The sequence below is a fragment of the Ranitomeya variabilis genome, chromosome 4, assembly GCF_051348905.1.
Source record: "Ranitomeya variabilis isolate aRanVar5 chromosome 4, aRanVar5.hap1, whole genome shotgun sequence".
NCBI classification, from domain to species: domain Eukaryota; kingdom Metazoa; phylum Chordata; class Amphibia; order Anura; family Dendrobatidae; genus Ranitomeya; species Ranitomeya variabilis.
Window position 1 is genome coordinate 639,034,572 of NC_135235.1, and position 22,926 is coordinate 639,057,497.

Sequence of the window (22,926 nt, forward strand, 5' to 3'; positions counted from 1 at the left end):
ATAACAAAATCTTGTAAATTTTGAACCTTCGTAGCAAGATTATTTAAACCTGCAGCCAAACTCTGAGGATCCATCTTTAAACATGTGAGCTCAGAGCCATTCACGGATTATAAGGAGAGAAAGGCAAAGGCTGTAATTAGAGCTGAAATACAACTGATCCAACTATGGACCAAGCATAGGGGAAAAAAAAAAATAAAAATCTACAGACTTCTTTTTTCTCTCCTTTCTTCTGCCAATAACTTTAACACAGGCCGGTCATACTGTCATGATTCCCAATGGCAAGGAAACATCAGAACACAAAAATAACGGACGAGCTCTGGGTGATGGAATCTCGAGCTGACCGTGAGCTGAATCTACCACACAACTAATAGTAGCCAGGGAGCACACCTACGACTTCCTAAATGCCACGCGCCAGCCGGAGGACTAACTACGCCTGGTAGAGGAAGGAACAGACCTGGCTTACCTCTAGGAAAATACCCCAAAAGATGATAGCAGCCCCCCACATGTAATAACAGTGAGTTAAGAGGAAAAGACATACACAGTATGAAAGTAGATTTAGCAAAGAGAGGTCCACTTACTAGATAGCAGAAGGATACAAAAGAGGACTTCACGGTCAACTGAAAACCCTTTCAAAAAACCATCCTGAAATTACTTTAAGACTCCTGTGTCAACTCATGACACAGGAGTGGCAATTTCAGCCCGCAAGAGCTTCCAGCTACAGAGAATAACAAAAACTGCAAACTGGACAAAAGATACAAAACAAAAGGACAAAGTCCACTTAGCTGATCAGCAGACTAGTAGCAGGAACATGCAACCGAAGGCTCTGGTTACAATGATGACCGGCAAGGAAATGACTGGAGAGCAAGGCTAAATAGGAAACTCCCAAACACTGATGGGAGCAGGTGAACTGAGACAGCAAAGCACACACAAGTCACCAGTACCACCAGCAACCACCAGGGGAGCCCAAAAAGCGGATTCACAACAGGGATCCCCGCCTAATAATGACAACACCAGGCCCACACGCTGAGCCTCATTACCGGAGGAGATTGGGCGCATACGGAAATACAGTTTGCAAGCTTCACGAAAAGAAACAAATTTACTACGTTCCCCAGCAAACTTTTCAGGCAAAGGAAACTTAGGCTCAGCAACTTTACCTGTAACTCCGGCTTGCACATTAGATACTGCTAGTGCCTGTTGCTGCACTGCCCCCCTCAACTCAGTGACCTGTAGGGACAGCACCTCCAACTGGCGGGTTATGGAAATCATGGGATCCATGGAAATAATGTTGGTTGATTATAATGTCACGGGAGACCTAGGTAGGAAAGAGCTAATAACCCGGGCCCCTGTGATTTCCCTCAGACTAGGGAAACCCTGACTGACCCTCTCCCAGAGTTTACACTGATGGTGTGCATGTCTGAGCCTCCACCCTCGCCCTATCTCCTGTTTCAACCCTAGGCTGAAACTACCACCCACCACCCAGTGAAGAGACCACACTCCAATACCCACAGTTAGCACAGACAAGGATAACGGAAAAATAAGCACCACGCCGCAGTCACTCAGGAATACACTATAAGTGCATAGGGCAAAACAAATACAAATATGGGAAGGAGAAAATAAGACAAAGGGAAATACACCACCAGCAACGATACTCCAACTACTAGCTCACCACTCCAGACCGAGATAACCACGCACAAGACAGAAGCTATAATCGGCGACGCCCAATGTTCAGGAGAACTATTTAAAGGCAGTGGGCATGGCCCAGCTTCCAATCCGAGCACCAGGTAAATTAACCCCGGACAAGCTAGATAAAATCTAGCCAACGCCAATGAGCGCATAGTGGACAAAAGCGGAATTACCGCTGTCTGTCGAACGACCTGGTCTGAACAGCATCTGACATGACAATTAGAGGATACTGACATCACAGCCACTGCCAGTAGTGGAGAGCAGTGGGAAGTTTTCATCAAACTAATTATCTGACACTGCAATCGATATTGTGACGATTTAATACTCTGGCATTACTTGGCCAGATCCTGCATCATCTGTGTCAGGTTTACCACTTGGTCACAGAGCATGTGAACACATAAACTGACGCTAGTCACTGCTCAATGAGAAGCCCTTACGCTGAGTAGTCTAGAGGTTCAAGGTCAAAAGTCAGGGAGTACATCACAGACAGAGGGGTGAAACAAAGGCATAGTCATGTCACAGTCCGAAGTACTGGATCAGAATTCCAAGAAGGTAGCGGATTATGAACAAAGGGCAAGTCAAATGCAAGGTCAGAAGCAAATTGAAGGTTGAGCAATAAAGATCAGAATACAAGACTAGGACCACACACCCCTGTTGAGCAAAGCTACAATTGGCCGTAATTTAAGGAACAGAGCTGACTAAATAGCCAGATAATTATTCATAACAGGGGGCACATGGATGAAGCTTTGGCACGCCGTGGACCTGATTGGATGGCTAAATTGTCCCTCAAGACACTGACAGTCATCACGCTCTATCCTAGATTGGATGGCAGAACTCTAATTAACTGCATCCAGACACACTGATAGGCAGAATCATGACAGTACCTCCTCTTTTAGGGGGGCCACCAGACCCCCAGGTTTCCCAGCAAACCTTCTACAGAAGGCTCTGACCAGATCAAATGAGCCTGAACCCAAGATCCCTCCTCGGATCCATATCCCTTCCAATCAACGAGATATTGGAGTCTCTGACCCTCCGAGAATCCATGATCCTGTGCACTTCATATTCCAAACCTCAATTGACATAAACTGGTGGAGGCAGAAAAAAGTCAGAAAACACTGATGGGACAAACTCCTTCAACAGGGACAATGATAGACAGAATCATGACTAACATATTATCAAAATGTTCCTTAGAAGTTATGACCCATATTATCTAACAGGAGGAAATCAAATTGCACAAGTAACATTTCACTGGCGACATAGACAAGGCTTTTACTTAGTTTTCATTCTTTTTGTGGTAACATACTGATCCCAAACATAAACAATAAAAAAAAAGACAGAAGAAGAATAGCAGCCTTTGAAGTGTGGTACTGCAGAAGGATGTTAAGGATTTTTTATAAAAATCCAGCAAAACTTTTTTCATTTTTATATTCACTTGCTGAAGCTGACTCGGTTTCTCTGCAGATTTCAGGACTACTCAACATATATATGGTACTGCTAATGGTGACAATATTTTTTAAAGTTTTGCACTTTATTAACCTTCAGTTAGTCGTGTCAAAATATTTACCCTATTATTTGCGTTGGGTTCATTGGACCTCAGTTTTCATATTGAAAAAAAAAACACACCAATAAATTAAAGAAGAATTTTTAACTTTAATTAGGAACTTAAGGTAAAACATCTTAGCTAAATGAAAAATATAACATTTTTAGTAAATCAACAAAATGTAAACAGCTACTTATAGACTATGAAAAAAATTCATTGCACATAAATTTCTTGCAATTATCACATCTGGTTTTGTTTATTTTCGGGCACTAGATCTCACATACAATTGACATCGACCTAATTACAGAAACGAAGGCTCAGTGTCATCATTGAGTCATCTTTTCAGTAAACTTGGTTATTTCTACATTAATGCTTTCATACTTTTATGATCTCTTACAAATTACATCGGAAAAACAGTTTCAGAAATTCTTTTGGGGTAATTATAGTCTTATTAATCATGTTATAAATAATGTACATCGAAGAGATAAAAAATATGACCATTGGCCATCTCTTATTGTTTTGAGCAACGTTTTAAGTTTCGCACAGTTTGACATATGTATCAGTTCCACCCTGGGTTTTATGGTAAGTCTATTATTTCCAGCTTCTTGTTATCACCGTCACACATAACTTTATCATGATTCACAGTGGACAGTATGGTGGCTCAGTAGTTAGCACCGCAGCCTTGCCGCGCTATGGTCCTGGGTTCAAATCCAACCAAGAACAACATATGCAAAGAGTTTGTATGTCCTCCCTGTGTTTGCGTGGGTTTCCTCAAAGTACTTTGGATTCCTCCCACACTCAAAGATAGACTGATAGGAATTTTAGATTGTGCCAATAATGTCTGTAAAACGCTATGGAATAAATGGCACTATATAAGTGAGTAAAATAAATACTAGAAATGCCTTGGGATTTTTTTTTTGCTGTAGCACATGTAGTCGATGCAGCGTCATTAAGTACTAGGAAGCTACCAAAACAGACAGTTAGGCTACGTTCACATTTGCGGTCAGCGCCGCAGCGTCGGGCGCCGCAGCGGCGCCGCATGCGTCATGCGCCCCTATACTTAACATGGGGGCGCATGGACATGCGTTGTGCTGCGTTTTGCGCCGCATGGCCGCAAGCGTTGGATGCAAGAAACGCTTCAAGTTGCATTTTTTTTGCGTCCAACTTGCGGGCAAAAACGACGCATGCGGCGCAAAACGCAGCGTTTTAGCGTGCGTTTTGCCGCGTTTTTGTTTGCGTTGTGCGCTGCGGCGCCGACGCTGCGGCGCACAACGCAAATGTGAACGTAGCCTCAACTGCCTTTCATACTTGTGGAAATATGACAAAAACAAACTTGATTGGGGTCCAGTGGAGTCCACGTGACGAAAGGTTAAATTATACATAGAAATATTACCGTATTTTCCGGCGTAAAAGACGACTTTGTAACCCCTAAAAATTGTCCCAAAAGTCGGGGGTTGTCTTATATGCCGGGTACGGCGTGTGCAGGGAGCGATCCTGGATGTTTCCAGGGTCTGAAGGAGAGGAGACTCTCCTTCAGGCCCTGGGATCCATATTCATGTAAAAAAATAAAGAATAAAAATAAAAAATATGGATATATTCACCCCTCCGACGAACCCTGGCTGTCACCGCTGCAAGCGTCTGCCTCCGTTCCTAAGAATGCAGAGAGTGAAGGACCTTCGATGACGTCGCGGTCATCTGACCGCTCACGTGACCGCGACGTCATCGAAGGTCCTTCACTGTCTGCATTCTTAGGAACGGAGGCAGACGCTTGCAGCGGTGACAGCCAGGGTTCGTCGGAGGGGTGAGTATATCCATATTTTTTATTTTTATTCTTTATTTTTACATGAATACGGATCCCAGGGCCTGAAGGAGAGTCTCCTCTCCTCCAGACCCTGGGAACCACACGCCGTATAAGATGACTGGGCGTATAAGATGACCCCCGTCTTATACGGCGGGTATATCAAAATTCTATTTTATATGGAAAAGTTGGGGGTCGTCTTATACGCCCAGTCATCTTATACACCAGAAAATATGGTAAATATTTTATAGAAATTAGGATTGTACTTACTTTATAAAACAAATGGTCAATGATAATTATATACATTTTCTATTAATCAGTTAGTGATCTGAGTTGATTTTCCTTTCTCTTGTAGAAAAATTGACTTTACTTGATTATAACTTGTAATTTTTCTGTTACATGGTGACAATGTAATGATTTAAAACAAAAGTGGCTTTTCTCCTGTATGAGTTATTTCATGTTTAACAAGATCGAATTTCTGGGTAAAACATTTCCCACATTCTGAACATGAAAATGGCTTTTCCCTTGTGTGAGTTCTCTGATGTTTAACAAGATATGATTTATCTAAAAAACATTTCCCACATTCCGAACATGAAAATGGCTTTACACCAGTGTGAGTTCTCTGATGTCTAACAAGATTTGATTTAAATAAAAAACATTTCCCACATTCTGAACACGAAAATGGCTTTTCATAAGTGTGAGTTCTCTGATGTAGAACAAGATTTAATTTCTGTTTAAAAGAACCCCCACATTCGGAACATAAAAACGGTTTCTCCTCTGTGTGAGTTATTTGATGTTTAACAAGAGTTTTTTTTGCACTAAAACATTTCCCACATTCTGAACATGAAAACGGCTTTTCCCCTGTGTGATTTCTCTGATGTGTAACAAGAGTTGATTTATCTATAAAACATTTCCCACATTCTGAACATGAAAATGGCTTTTCCCCTGTGTGAGTTCTCTGATGTGTAACAAGATGTGTTTTATCCCTAAAACATTTCCCACATTCTGAACATGAAAATGGCTTTTTCCCTGTGTGAGTTCTCTGATGTTTAACAAGATTTGATTTATCTATAAAACATTTCCCACATTCTGAACATGAAAATGGCTTTTCCCCTGTGTGATTTCTCTGATGTTTAACAAGAGTTTTTTTCTCACTAAAACATTTCCCACATTCTGAGCATGAAAATAGCTTTTCCCCTGTGTGAGTTCTCTGATGTATAACTAGATGTGATTTATCTATAAAACATTTCCCACATTCTGAACATGAAAATGGCTTTTCCCCTGTGTGAGTTCTCTGATGTTTAACAAGATTTGATTTATCTATAAAACATTTCCCACATTCTGAACATGAAAATGGCTTTTCCCCTGTGTGATTTCTCTGATGTGTAATAAGATCGAATTTACGTCTAAAACATTTCCCACATTCCGAACATGGAAATGGCTTTTCACCAGTGTGAGTTCTCTGATGTCTAACAAGATTTGATTTATGATTAAAAAAATCCCCACATTCGGAACATAAAAACGGTTTGTCCCCTGTGTGAGTTATTTGATGTGTCACAAGAGCTTTTTTCTCACTAAAACATTTCCCACATTCTGAGCATGAAAATGGCTTTTCACCAGTGTGAGTTCTTTGATGTGTAACAAGATGTGTTTTATCCATAAAACATTTACCACATTCTGAACATGAAAATGGCTTTTGCCCTGTGTGAGTTCTCTGATGTACAACAAGATGTGTTTTATCCATAAAACATTTCCCACATTCTGAACATGAAAATGGCTTTTGCCCTGTGTGAGGTCTCTGATGTTTAGCAAGATTTTTTTTCTTACTAAAACATTTCCCACATTCGGAGCATGAAAATGGCTTTTCCCCTGTGTGAGTTCTCTGATGTATAACAAGATGTGATTTATCTATAAAACATTTCCCACATTCTGAACATGAAAATGGCTTTTCCCCTGTGTGAGTTCTCTGATGTTTAACAAGATATGATTTATCTATAAAACATTTCCCACATTCTGAACATGAAAATGGCTTTTCCCCTGTGTGACTTCTCTGATGTGTAATAAGATCGAATTTACGTCTAAAACATTTCCCACATTCCGAACATGGAAATGGCTTTTCACCAGTGTGAGTTCTCTGATGTCTAACAAGATTTGATTTAAGATTAAAAAAATCCCCACATTCGGAGCATAAAAACGGTTTGTCCCCTGTGTGAGTTATTTGATGTGTCACAAGAGCTTTTTTCTCACTAAAACACTTCCCACATTCTGAGCATGAAAATGGCTTTTCACCAGTGTGAGTTCTTTGATGTGTAACAAGATGTGTTTTATCCATAAAACATTTACCACATTCTGAACATGAAAATGGCTTTTGCCCTGTGTGAGTTATCTGGTGTTTAACAAGAATTTTTTTCTTACTAAAACATTTCCCACATTCTGAGCATGAAAATGGCGTCTCCACTGTGTGAGCTACTTCATGTTCATCAGAACTGTTGTGGTTTTTGCTTTTCAGATTTTCCTTTAACGAAGTCAAAGAAAAGACCTGTTTAAAATGATCTGATAATAGATTTTTCCTAAGAAGGGCTTGAGGTATACCTGTCATAATTATATCTTCTTCATATGTATCTGATGTGATACCTTGATCCCCTGCTGCAAATTTAGAAAATATCAGATGACCCTCTGAGCTCCTGGTACCGTCATCTGCCAAGAATAAAATTTTTATTTGTCAATAACACTGCATTGAAATATTATCTATATAATTTCCATACAAAGACAGTAGACTACTACCCAAGGACTAGTAGATTATGATGTTAGGCCATCAGATTGTGCCTTTTCAATATTTTCTCTTCTCTGTTGACGCCACATTCTCTATAGGTTATGGTTTCACTTCACCTGTTACCAATCATTTGCAGTTTCATGTTCAGTGGATCCTTATATATTAAACTGCAAGTTAGTGCTATTGTCTCCGCCATCTGATTTGTTCATACCTTTATTTGTTTGTAGTGTTTTGTCTCCCTCTTGTTGTCAGAGTCATGTTCGCAATTCTATTTCTGTTTTTCCAATTTTTCCATGTCTGATTCTCCTTCCCCTTTGCAAAGCATTATGGTAGCTCAGCCTACATCTCCCTCCATTTTCTCTTCACTTCCTTCAGTCTGCCTTCAAGGAAAGAAGCCTGCACTTCATCCCCCTTGCGATTGCATTGCCGGTATTTCTTTATGTTTTCTGTAGATAATTTCTGCTCTATATTAGCCTAGCTTAGTTGTACTCCTAGTTCAGTTACTAGCTTTCTAAATGTTTATGCATAATGTACATCATGTGTAATATGTATTTCTTCTATACCATGCACTGATTGTATGTATATCATTGTTTACAGTTTCACAGCATCAATATACCACTACGTTTAATAAAGCACAGACTTAACCACAGTCTCCTTATTGGACTCCGGTATAGCGGATTAGCTGCCTGTATAGCTACGTGAGCCTGCCTTATTTAGTGAGGACAGAACAGTGAAACGGCAGCCATCCAACTAGTGGGATTCAAGTCACCGGCTACACAGAGACTAGATACAGCTAGAGCAATCTCTGCACAGTCAAGCACTTTCCCAAGACACCATGTTTCACAAATCACACAGGATAAGATCTGTTACTTCCGTCTCCTCAAAGACAACATTCATCAGCAGCGCGGTCGCCATTGCCCGTGCAAATGCTGAAGCCGCCAAAATGCGAGTGAGCTTTGCTGACCAAGAGATGCAACTTAAATTAGAGAAAGCACGCATAGATGAGGAGAGCTGATCAAGAGAGAAGGTCGCAATTAGAGAAAGCACGCACAGATGAGGAGAGCTGATCAAGAGAGGTTGCAATTAGAAAAAGCACGCATACATGAGGAGAGAGCCAATCAAGAGAGAAGGTCGCAGTTAGAAAAGGCACGAGTGGATGCCACCTTAAAAAGCCTAGCAACAAAAAGGGAAGCTTCCGCAGTCCTCACCGAAGCAGAATCGCTAGAAGCCGTGCAAAACCCCAAGCTGCATAGCCGAAGCAGTATGTCGAGTCTGGAGTTTCCACTGCAAGACTCACCACAATGCACATCTCAGTATGTTAATGAACTTCCTGATCCAAACTATAACCCTGAACCAGTACCAAAACAAGAATACAACGTCTCCAGCGAAGTGAGCGAGAGTCATCATGAGGCTCAGCTCCAGGACAGAAACAAACTCGAAAATGTGAGGCAAAACAACTCTGCTAATGACTACCTTGCCCCTCACCAGGTAACCAACGTGGATCACCCTGCTGACACACTATACGTCAGACCGAAGCAATATAACACCGGCTAGCACCACCCTGAGGATACTAACAGGTACGAACGCACCTCACATCACTATCAGGGCAACCCATCACCAGTGTACTCCGCTGATAACCGGTTCATGACAGAATTTGCCAAGTTCTTCACACGACGTGAACTGGTTGCCAAGGGACTCATGAAATTCACTGACCAAGCTGAAGGTTAAAGAGCTTGGAAAGCTTCCTTCCAAAATGTCATTAGAGACTTGGGGCTACAACACAGGGAGGAGATAGACCTGTTAGTCAAATACCTGGGAGAAAAGTCGGTCAAACACGCAGTAAGAATCAGAGACATTAATATAAACTGTCCTGAGACTGGCCTCAAAGAGATCTGGAAGAGACTGGATGAGTGTTATGGCTCAGCAGAGGTAATAGAACGAGCCTTGTTCAAAAGAATCGACGACTTCCCTAAAATATCTAACAAAGGTCTCCAGAAACTTAGAGAACTAAGCGACCTGCTAATGGAAGTCCAAGTTGCCAAATATGAAGACGACCTACAGGGACTTACATTCCTCGACACAGCCAGAGGTGTTAACCCTATAGTCCAAAAGTTGCCCTACAGGAGAGATGGCTCACACATGGTTCCACGTACAAATACAAACACAGTGTTCCATTTCCTCCCTTCTCCGTTTTTGTAGACTTTATACACCAACAAGCAAGAATTAGAAATGATCCCAGCTTTGACTTTGCAATGCCATATGCCACACCGTCACCACCTGCAAATCCACGCCGAACATCTGTGGCAGTACACAAGACCTATGTTTCTTCTCCAGGTTCTAATTACAGGTCTGCTGGCTGCTCCCAATGAGAGACAAAGGTGCAGGACCCTGACAAGCAGTGCCCACTTCATCAGAAGCCTCACCCTCTCCTGAAATGCAGAGCCTTCAGAGGAAAATCTATGCCAGATCGCAGAAGCTTCCTGAAAGAAAACGGTATCTGCTACAAGTGCTGTTCGTCCACAACTCATCTCGCCAAGGATTACAAGGTCAGTGTAAAATGCACAGAATGTGGCACCACAGACCATAACACTGCTCTACACCCTGGCCCAGCGCCATGGAGTACACAAAACACGCCAGCTGACAGTGAGCATGGCGGGGAGGAAAGGAACACTGATACATCTACACCAGAGATCACTTCACAATGTACAGAAGTCTGCAAAGGGACAATAGACAGTAGGTCCTGTTCAAAAATATGCCTTGTCAGAGTATACCCAAAAGACCATAGAGACCAAGCTGTAAAGGCCCCGTCTCACATAGCGAGATCGCTAGCGAGATCGCTGCTGAGTCACAAGTTTTGTGACGCAACAGCGACCTCAGTAGCGATCTCGCTATGTGTGACACGTACCAGCGACCAGGCCCCTGCTGTGAGATCGCTGGTCGTGTCGGAATGGCCTGGACCTTTTTTTGGTCGTTGAGGTCCCGCTGACATCGCTGAATCGGTGTGTGTGACACCGATCCAGCGATGTCTTCACTGGTAACCAGGGTAAACATCGGGTTACTAAGCGCAGGGCCGCGCTTAGTAACCCGATGTTTACCCTGGTTACCAGCGTAAATGTAAAAAAAAAAAAAACAGTACATACTCACCTTTCGGTGTCCGTCAGGTCCCTTGCCGTCTGCTTCCTGCTCTGACTGAGTGCCGCCATACAGTGAGAGCACAGCACAGCAGTGACGTCACCGCTGCGCTCTGCTCTCACTGTACGGTGATGTTTACCATGGTTACCCGGGTGCTGCAGGGGGACTTCGGCATAGTTGAAGACAGTTTCAACGATGCCGAAGTCGTTCCCCTCATCGTTGGTCGCTGTAGAGAGCTGTCTGTGTGACAGCTCCCCAGCGACCACACAACGACTTACCAACGATCACGGCCAGGTCGTATCACTGGTCGTGATCGTTGGTAAATCGCTATGTGAGACGGGGCCTTAAGACTCTATGCTATCTTGGATGATCAAAGTAATCGATCCTTGGCTAGATCAACATTTTGACCTATTCAACATCAAAGGGCCAAGCACCCCCTACTCATTAAAGACGTGTGCAGGTACTGTGACAACAGCAGGCAGGAAAGCTACTGACTACCAAATCAAGTCCTTAGACGGACAAGTCTGCCTACCGCTACCTACGATCATCGAATGTAATCAGATCCCAGACAACAGATCTGAAATACCTACGCCAGATGTAGCAATCCATCACGCTCACTTGAAACGAATAGCACACCTTATACCGGAACTCGACCATCAGGCCCAGATAATTCTGAGGTTGGGGAGAGATATCCTGCAGGTTTATAAAGTGAGACATCATATCAATGGACTCCACAATGCTCCCTATGCCCAAAAGCTAGACCTAGGATGGGTCATAATTGGCAACGTATGCTTGTGACGCATGCACGCCCCATCTTCTGTGACAAGCATGCTGACAAATACATTGGAAAAAGGACGACCATCTCTGTTTCAACCTTGTAACAATGCGTTCCATGTCAGGGAACTGCCACACAGCATCCAACTGCCAATCCATTTAATAGACTTTACTCACGACAGCAGTATAGTGTCAGGAAGCTATGAGGATCAGTTAGGGTGCACAGTCTTCCAGAGAACTAAGCAGGACAACCAAGTGCCAATGTCGGTAGAGAACAAGTTGTTCTTAGAGATATTGGACAAGGGACTTGCTAAAGATGAGACCAACAGCTGGGTCGCTCCTCTTCCCCTCAAAACCCACAGACCACGTCTACCAAACAACAGAAATCAAGCATTACAACGTTTCTCCTCTCTCAAACATAATCTGCAAAAGAAACCAGAGATTAAAGATCACTTTTACTCCTTCATGTAAAAGATTTTCAAAAACGGTCACGCAGAACTAGCTCCCACTCTCAATGACTCTGAAGAATGCTGGTTCCTACCCATGTTTGGTAACCAGGCCAGATTAGAGTCGTGTTTGATTCCAGTGCTAAGTTTAATGATGTCTCCCTAAATGACGTTCTACTGACAGGACCAGACCTCAATAACAAACTGCTGGGAGTACTTATGCGCTTCCGTAAGCATTCCATTGCCTTCATCGCTGACATCCAGCAATTGTTCCATTGTTTCCTTGTGAGAGAGAGACAGGAACTTCCTAAGATTCTTCTGGTACAGAGACAATGATCCTACTAAAGAAGTCACAGAGTATCGCATGAGAGTGCACATCTTTGGCAACAGTACTTCCCCTGCAGTCGCCATTTATGGAATCAAAAGGTCGGCTCAGGAAGGAGAAGCAGAATACGGAGCAGATGCCAGACAATTCATAGAAAAAGACTTTTATGTTGACGACTGTCTGAAAGCCATGCCTTCAAATGAGACTGCCATCAGTCTTCTCAGGAGAGCTCAGGATATGCTTGCCTGCTCGAACCTTAGGCTTCAGAAAATTGCCTCAAACAGCCAAGAACTCATGGAAGCATTCCCTTCTCAGGACCTATGTAATGGTCTCAGAGACCTGGACCTGGGGTCAGACCCTTCACCAATGCCACGCAGCCTGGGGCTTCTCTGGAATCTACAGTCAGACACTTTCACCTTTCAGGTCAGCCAGGAAGAAAGGCCTTTCACACGCAGAGGCGTCCTGTCTACCATCAACAGTCTGTACAATCCCTTGGGTTTTGCAGCTCCTGTTACTATACAAGGCAAGGCCCTACTAAGAGACTTAACTAGGGAAACATCTGACTGGGATGCACCTCTGCCACCTGACAAGAGGATCCAGTGGGAAGGGTGGAAGAACTCGTTAGCAGCCCTCTCAAACCTGAACGTGCCAAGACCATACACCCCTGTGCAATCTTCAGAAATACAAAGCCAAAGACTGTACATATTTGCAGATGCTTCTGTCAAAGCGATTGCCGCTGTTGCCTACCTCAAAACTGTAGACTCCAAATGTCAGTGCCACATTGGGTTCATTATGGGGAAGGCCAAACTAGCACCACAACCAGGGCACACTATACCCAAGTTAGAGCTTTGTGCCGCAGTCCTAGCTGTTGCTTAGCGGAGTTCATCACATCCAAAATGGATATCGACCTGACACAGGCCAAGTTCAGACAGCAAAGTAGTCCTAGGATATATCCACAACGAAACCAGGCGATTTTATGTTTATGTCAATAACAGAGTGCTACGAATCAGGAGATCAGTTCATCTGAAGCAGTGGCATTACATACCCATGGACCAGAATCTCGCAGATCACGCAACTAGGGCAGTTGACGCAAGTTGACTAGGAAGCACAACATGGCTCTCAGGACCAAAACTATTGCACATTGAGGAATGTTTTCCAGACACCTTTGAACTAGTAGGAGAGGACTCAGATGCTGAAATCAGCCCTCAGGTGTCTACACTTCATACAATGACCTCTGTTATCCAGCTTGGATCTTGCAGGTTCGACAGATTCTCAAGTTGGAAGTCGCTTATTCGAGCCATTACCTGCCTGACTCATATAGCTCGCTCATTCAGGACCACCAGAACTTGTGGCACAGAAAAATGTAAAGGTTGGCATCTTTGTAAAAATACCTATGTTACTTCCGACTTAGAATTCTCTAGAAATCACATCATTCTCACTGTTCAAAGAGAAACCTACTCTGCAGAAATTCAAAGTCTTATTAACAAAGCTCCAATACCAGTGAGCAGCGCATTGAGAAAACTCGACCCATTCATCGACAACAGCGGCCTGCTGAGACTAGGAGCCCGACTCAAAGAAGCTGAAATGGAGTCTGTGGAGAAATTCCCTCTTATACTTCCCGGAAACTGTCATGTTGCCTACCTAATCATACAACACTATCACAATCTGGTCAAGCACCAAGGAAGACTATTTACAGAAGGAGCCATGAGAACTGCTGGCGTGTGGATCGTCGGTGCAAAGAGACTCATCAGTAGTGTCATCTACAAATGTATTACCTGCCGTAAGCTTCGTGGTTCGACTCAAACCCAAAAGATGGCTGACCTACCAGCAGATAGACTCAGCCCAGATTCTCTCTTTACCAGCGTTGGTCTCAATGTGTTTGGGCCTTGGTCAGTTGTTACACGTCGTACGAGAGGCGGCCAAGCCAATAGTAAACGTTGGGCAGTCATGTTCACTTGCATGTCAATCAGAGCCGTCCACATAGAGGTCATCGAGTCCCTTGACACGTCAAGCTTCATCAATGCTTTAAGATGTTTTATTGCCATTCGTGGTCCTATCAAGCATATACGTTCAGACAGAGGTAATAACTTCGTCAGAGCAGCAAAAGAATTAGGAATACCTTCAAATCTAGACTATAAGATTCTCGAGATGTTCCTCAGTGACCAAAGTTGCACATGGTCATTCAACCCACCTCACTCTTCACATATGGGAGGATCTTGGGAACGAATGATTGGTCTAGTACGGAGAATTCTTGACTCCACTCTTCTTCAAGAAGGAACAGCGAGGCTCACCCACGAAAGCCTAATGACCTTCATGGCAGAAGCTGCAGCTATAATCAATGCAAGACTCTTGGTTCCAGTTCCTAATGACCCTGGGGAGCCCTTGTTATTGACTCCAGCTACTCTCCTTACCCAGAAAACGGGACAGTCCAGTGCCCTGTTATGGACCTGGTGGTTAGGAGCACCCGGAATGACCTGATGGTTAAACTAGTAATCGGGACAAGCTCTCGGGAAGTGGGAACTCTGCTGATCGCAAACCCTACTCCTATCACACACACTAGAAATAGCCGTGGAGCGTACCTAACTCTCCCTAGACGCCTCTTCACAGCCTAAGAGCTAACTACCCCTAAAGATAGAAATAGAAGCCTTACCTTGCCTCAGAGAAATTCCCCAAAGGAAAAGGCAGCCCCCCACATATATTGACTGTGAGTTTAGAGGAAAGTCACAAACACAGGAATGAAACAGGTCTTAGCAAAGGAGGCCAGACTTCACTAAATAGTCAGAGGATAGAAAAGGGAACTATGCGGTCAGCACAAAAAAACTACAAAAACCACGCAGAGTATGCAAAAAGACCTCCACACCGACTCACGGTGTGGAGGTGCAACTCTGCACCCCAGAGCTTCCAGCTAGCAAGGAAATATCATGATAGCAAGCTGGACTAGAATAAGCAATACTAAGAAATATATTCAAGAAGCAGTAAAAACAAATGAAGTAGCAGGAACTTAGCTTCTGCTGGAGTAGACAGGTCATCTGAGAAGTCCAATAGAGATCTGAACCAATACTGAGACATTGACAGCTGGCATGAAGTAACGATCTGAGTGGAGTTAAATAGGAAAGCCAGCATAGCAATAAACGAGGGCAGCTGAGAAACCCAACCTCAAGGACCAGCAGTTCCACTCAAAGCCACCAGAGGGGGTCCAAGGACAGAACTCACCAAAGTACCATTCATGACCACAGGAGGGAGTCCGAGAACGGAATTCACAACAGTACCCCCCCTTGAGGAGGGGTCACCGAACCCTCACCAGGGCCCCCAGGCCGATCAGGACGAGCCAAATGAAAGGCACGAACTAAATCGGCAGCATGGACATCGGAGGCAACAACCCAGGAATTATCCTCCTGACCATAGCCCTTCCATTTAACCAGGTACTGAAGCTTCCGTCTTGAAATACGAGAATCCAAAATCTTCTCTACCACATACTCCAACTCCCCCTCGACCAACACCGGAGCAGGAGGATCAACGGAGGGAACCATAGGCGCCACATATCTCCGCAACAACGACCTATGGAACACATTATGGATGGCAAAAGAAGCTGGAAGGACCAAACGAAATGACACAGGGTTGAGAATTTCAGAAATCTTGTAAGGACCAATGAAATGAGGCTTAAACTTAGGAGAAGAAACCTTCATAGGAACATAACGAGAAGACAACCAAACCAAATCCCCAACACGAAGTCGGGGACCAACACAGCGACGGCGGTTAGCGAAACATTGAGCCTTCTCCTGGGACAACGTCAAATTGTCCACTACGTGAGTCCAAATTTGCTGCAACCTGTCCACCACAGAATCCACACCAGGACAGTCAGAAGGCTCAACCTGCCCTGAAGAAAAACGAGGATGGAAACCAGAATTGCAATAAAAAGGCGAAACCAAAGTAGCCAAACTAGCCCGATTATTAAGGGCGAACTCAGCCAAAGGCAAGAAGGTCACCCAATCATCCTGATCAGCAGAAACAAAGCATCTCAGATAGGCTTCCAAAGTCTGATTGGTTCGTTCGGTTTGGCCATTTGTCTGAGGATGGAAAGCCGAAGAAAAAGACAAATCAATGCCCATCTTAGCACAAAAAGACCGCCAAAACCTAGAGACAAACTGGGAACCTCTGTCCGACACAATGTTCTCCGGAATGCCATGCAAACAAACCACATGCTGAAAAAATAATGGGACCAAATCAGAGGAGGAAGGTAATTTAGGCAGGGGTACCAAATGGACCATCTTAGAAAAGCGATCACAGACCACCCAGATAACAGACATCCTTTGAGAGACAGGAAGATCAGAAATAAAATCCATGGAAATATGCGTCCAGGGCCTCTTCGGGACCGGCAAGGGCAAAAGTAACCCACTGGCACGAGAACAGCAGGGCTTGGCCCGAGTCCCACAGGACTGCACAAAAGAACGCACATCCCGTGACAAGGAAGGCCACCAGAAGGACCTAGCCACCAAATCTCTGGTACCAAAAATCCCAGGATGACCAGCCAACACCGAACAATGAACCTCAGAAATAACTCTACTAGTCCATCTATCCGGGACAAACAGTTTCTCCGCTGGACAACGGTCAGGTCTATCAGCCTGAAACTCCTGCAGCACCCGCCGCAAATCAGGGGAGATGGCAGACAGAATTACCCCCTCTTTGAGAATACCAGCCGGCTCAGGGACTCCGGGAGAATCAGGCACAAAACTCCTAGAAAGGGCATCAGCCTTCACATTCTTAGTACCTGGAAGGTAGGAGACCACAAAATCGAAACGGGAGAAAAACAGCGACCATCGAGCCTGTCTAGGATTCAACCGCTTGGCAGACTCGAGATAAGTCAGATTCTTGTGATCCGTCAAGACCACCACGCGGTGCTTGGCTCCCTCAAGCCAATGTCGCCACTCCTCGAATGCCCACTTCATAGCCAGCAACTCCCGATTGCCAACATCATAATTACGCTCAGCAGGCGAAAACTTTCTAGAAAAGAAGGCACATGGCTTCATCACAGAGCAATCAGAACTTCTTTGAGACAAAACAGCCCCTGCTCCAATCTCAGAAGCATCAACCTCGACCTGAAAAGGGAGCGAAACATCTGGCTGACACAACACAGGGGCCGACGAAAAGCAACGTTTCAACTCCTGAAAAAAGCCTCAACGGCCGCAGAGGACCAATTCACCACATCAGCACCTTTCTTTGTCAAATCAGTCAAAGGTTTAACCACACTAGAAAAGTTAGCGATGAAGCGACGGTAAAAATTAGCAAAGCCCAGGAATTTCTGAAGGCTCTTCGCAGATGTAGGTTGAGTCCAATCATAAATGGCCTGAACTTTAACAGGGTCCATCTCGATAGTAGAAGGGGAAAAAATGAAGCCCAAAAAGGAAACCTTCTGAACTCCAAAGAGACATTTAGACCCCTTCACAAACAGGGAATTAGCACGAAGGACCTGGAATACCATTCTGAACTGCTTAACATGAGACTCCCAATCATCCGAAAAGACCAAAATATCATCCAAATATACAATCAAGAATCTATCCAGATACTTTCGGAAGATGTCATGCATAAAGGACTGAAACACAGATGGAGCATTAGAAAGCCCAAAAGGCATCACCAGGCACTCAAAATGGCCCTCGGGCGTATTAAATGCTGTTTTCCATTCATCGCCCTGTTTAATACGCATAAGATTATACGCCCCTCGAAGATCTATTTTGGTGAACCAACTAGCCCCCTTAATCCGAGCAAACAAATCTGACAGCAGAGGCAAAGGGTACTGAAATTTGACCGTGATTTTATTGAGAAGGCGGTAATCTATACAGGGTCTCAGAGAACCATCCTTCTTAGCCACAAAAAAGAACCCTGCTCCCAACGGTGACGAAGACGGGCGAATATGCCCTTTCTCCAAGGACTCCTTTATATAACTCTGCATAGCGGCGTGTTCTGGCACAGATAAATTGAAAAGTCGGCCTTTAGGAAACTTACTACCAGGAATCAAATTAATAGCACAATCACAATCCCTATGAGGAGGTAGAGCACTAGATTTAGGTTCACCAAATACATCCCGGTAATCCGACAAGAACTCAGGGACTTCAGAAGGAGTGGAAGAAGAAATTGACATCAACGGAACATCGCCATGTACCCCTTGACAACCCCAACTAGACACAGACATTGATTTCCAATCCAATACTGGATTATGAACCTGTAGCCATGGCAAACCCAACACGACCACATCATGCAAATTATGCAACACCAAAAAGCGAATTTCTTCCTGATGTGCAGGAGCCATGCACATGGTCAACTGAGTCCAGTACTGAGGTTTATTCTTGGCCAAAGGCGTAGCATCAATTCCCCTTAATGGAATAGGATACTGCAAAGGCTCCAAGGAAAAACCACAGCGCCTGGCAAACTCCAAGTCCATCAAATTCAGGGCAGCGCCCGAATCCACAAATACCATAACAGAGTAGGACGACAAAGAGCAAATCAGAGTAACCGACAAAAGAAATTTAGGCTGTACAGTACCAATGGTGACAGACCTAGCAAACCGCTTAGTGCGCTTAGGACAATCAGAGATAGCATGAGTGGAGTCACCACAGTAAAAACACAGCCCATTCTGACGTCTATGTTCTTGCCGTTCAGCTCTGGTCAAAGTCCTATCACATTGCATAGGCTCAGGCCTCTGCTCAGAGGACACCGCCAAATGGTGCACAACTTTGCGCTCGCGCAAACGCCGATCAATTTGAATGGCCAAGGACATTGATTCATTCAAACCAGCAGGCGTGGGGAACCCCACCATAACATCCTTAAGGGCTTCAGAAAGACCCTTTCTAAAAATTGCTGCCAGGACACACTCATTCCATTGAGTAAGCACAGACCATTTTCTAAACTTCTGGCAATATACCTCCGCTTCATCCTGACCCTGACACAAAGCCAGCAAGATTTTCTCTGCCTGATCCACTGAATTCGGTTCGTCATAAAGCAATCCCAGCGCCAGAAAAAACGCATCTACATTACGCAATGCAGGATCTCCTGGCGCAAGGGAGAATGCCCAGTCTTGAGGGTCGCCACGTAACAAAGAAATAATAATTTTGACTTGCTGAATGGGGTCACCAGAAGAGCGGGGTTTCAAAGCAAGAAAAAGTCTACAATTATTTTTGAAATTCAGAAACTTAGATCTATCCCCAGAAAACAAATCAGGAATTGGAATTCTAGGCTCTAACATCGGATTCTGAACTACATAATCATGAATGCTTTGCACCCTTGCAGCGAGTTGATCCACACAAGAGGACAGACCCTGAATATCCATATCCGAGTCCTGAACCACCCAGAGGTTAAGGGGAAAAGAGAGACAAAACACACTGCAAAGAAAAAAAAATGGGTTCAGAACTTCTCTTATCCCTCTTTTGAGATGCATTAACACTTTGTTGACCAGCTGTACTGTTATGGACCTGGTGGTTAGGAGCACCCGGAATGACCTGATGGCTAAACTAGTAATCGGGACAAGCTCTGGGGAAGTGGGAACTCTGCTGACCGCAAACCCTACTCCTATCACACACACTAGAAATAGCCGTGGAGCGTACCTAACTCTCCCTAGACGCCTCTTCACAGCCTAAGAGCTAACTACCCCTAAAGATAGAAATAGAAGCCTTACCTTGCCTCAGAGAAATTCCCCAAAGGAAAAGGCAGCCCCCCACATATATTGACTGTGAGTTTAGAGGAAAGTCACAAACACAGGAATGAAACAGGTCTTAGCAAAGGAGGCCAGACTTCACTTAATAGTCAGAGGATAGAAAACGGAACTATGCGGTCAGCACAAAAAAACTACAAAAACCACGCAGAGTATGCAAAAAGACCTCCACACCGACTCACGGTGTGGAGGTGCAACTCTGCACCCCAGAGCTTCCAGCTAGCAAGGAAATATCATGATAGCAAGCTGGACTAGAATAAGCAATACTAAGAAATATATTCAAGAAGCAGTAACAACAAATGAACTAGCAGGAACTTAGCTTCTGCTGGAGTAGACAGGTCATCTGAGAAGTCCAAGAGAGATCTGAACCAATACTGAGACATTGACAGCTGGCATGAAGTAACGATCTGAGTGGAGTTAAATAGGAAAGCCAGCATAGCAATAAACGAGGGCAGCTGAGAAAACCAACCTCAAGGACCAGCAGTTCCACTCAAAGCCACCAGAGGGGGTCCATGGACAGAACTCCCCAAAGTACCATTCATGACCACAGGAGGGAGTCCGAGAACGGAATTCACAACAGTGCCCCTCCAGGAAGATTCGACGCTAAGGACCTCTACAAGCGCCAATGGAGACAGGTACAAAGTCTTGCAAATACTTTCTGGGACAGGTGGCACAAACAATATTTGTCTACCCTGCAGCCACGGACGAAGTGGCAATCTACTAAGCCTAATCTGAGCATAGGTGACTTGTTCTTGTGAAGGACTGTCAAATTCACCGGAACCAGTGGCCACTTGGTCTAGTTACCGCAACATTCCCGAGCAAGGACGGCAACGTCCGCAAAGTTGAACTAAGGATGACCAAAGGGAATGAACCTAAGACATTTTTCAGGACGGTATCCGAACTGGTCCTATTGTTGCCTTCAGAAGAAAGGAGTAGTGACATCCGTTGATGTCAGACGGGGAGTCTGCCATCTAATTTGTTCATACCTTTATTGGTTTGTAGTGTTTTGGCTCCCTCGGTCAGAGTCATGTTTTCAGTTCTATTTCTGTTTTTCCTATTTTTCCATGTCTGATTCTCCTCCCCCTTTGCAAAGCATTATGGTAGCTCAGCCTACATCTCCCTCCATTTTCTCTTCACTTCCTTCAGTCTGCCTTCAAGGAAAGAAGCTTGCACTTCATCTCCCTTGCGATTGCATTGCCGGTATTTCTTTATGTTTTCTGTAGATAATTTCTGCTCTATATTAGCCTAGCTTAGTTGTACTCCTAGTTCAGTTACTAGCTTTCTAAATGTTTATGCATAATGTACATCATGTGTAGTATGTATTTCTTCTATACCATGCACTGATTGTATGTATATCATTGTTTACAGTTTCACCGCATCAATATACCACTACGTTTAATAAAGCACAGACTCAGCCACAGTCTCCTTATTGGACTCCGGTATAGCGGTTTAATTGCCTGTATAGCTATGTGAGCCTGCCTTATGTAGTGAGGACAGCTATTAGATAGTGTTCATCTGTCATAGACTTCACCATCTTTATGTACATGCAACTAGCAAAGAGTACAGCAGTATGGTCATGTAAAAATAAGCAATGGCTTTTATGCAAGTGTAGGTTTTCTATTTTTTTTAATAAAAAGAAGCTAAGCGATAGATACAAGATATGAGAATTTTTTTATACTATTTTATATGTATTGGAACTCAACAGAAAGCATTGGATTCCATCATGAAAATGAATTTGCAGCAGTGTCCAGTAATCCATGGTTAACAGTTGTTGGTTCTTTCAAAGATCACCTAGCTTAAAGGCTACGGACACCTTTGTGAACAACAAATAGGTAACCACATAGGTGACAAAACTTCTGTGGTAATAAACCTCCACATACCTATTTTTGCATGGAGCTATCCTGCTCATCAGAAACCCTCATAGCTGTTTTTTCACTTCTTCCACATTCAAACTTTTTTCTCTCGGGATGATTCTCCAGCTCTGCTCACGTGATATGTTTTGATTTCTCATGAACTAGCACAGCTGAAGTTACGTTATCCCCCACCTTCTTCAATTTCTATGGCTGTTTACCAGAACCAAGCACACTTACTGCCAGGCAGGTGTATGATTTATCTGTCATTCTTTCCCTCTCCATGGGACATATTCACACTATGAAGTTCTCCACCGTAAAAATATTGGAGTCTGGTGGTTCACGAGGAAAAAATGTCAACATACAATATTCTGATTCAGTTAATGAACAAGGATATTCTGGATGACATGTGAGTGCTATTCGGAAATGCAGACCCATTCCCTTGAATGGGCAAATTCAATCAAGCGGATCAAACCCAGACATGTGTCCATTTTTTGTCGGACAGCTTTGGAGTGTGTTCACACCTGAGTTTTCACTGTTCTTTTCAGGAAAATGGAATTTATGTCCAAAACAGATCTGTTCTTTGGCAGACATACAACCACTTCTACTGGTGCAGCAGTACCGGGGCCCAGAGGCTCCGGGGCCCCTGCAGGCAGGGCGGCGTTAGGGGCAGGCACCAGCCTAGGGCCCCCGCTCCCCCAGCTATCGGCACATCACGCAGCCGCTATGGGGCCCCTTTGAGGCAGGGGGGCCCGCCTGCCACCAGTGCCGACTCCCCCACCGCCGCCACATTGAACTATATCGGCGTCTGCAGGTACAGTTCAAAGAAATGATGGAGGAGAGAGGATCAGCTGACTCTCCCTTTCCCATCATTCCCCGCTCTGCTTCTGACACTGAAGGTGC

General features: G+C 44.2%; 1 protein-coding gene across 1 annotated transcript in view; it reads right to left on the reverse strand.

Moving 5' to 3' along the window:
* The window catches only part of LOC143768155 (uncharacterized), a 65,460-nt gene that overhangs the window by 2,307 nt on the left and 40,227 nt on the right, over positions 1-22,926 (reverse strand). Inside the window, exons 11-12 of the mRNA XM_077256843.1 lie at positions 5,447-7,718; positions 2,121-2,130 (exon numbers count right to left, since the gene is read on the reverse strand). Coding sequence (XP_077112958.1) covers positions 2,121-2,130; positions 5,447-7,718 — 2,282 coding nt within the window. The remainder of the gene's footprint in view (positions 1-2,120; positions 2,131-5,446; positions 7,719-22,926) is intronic.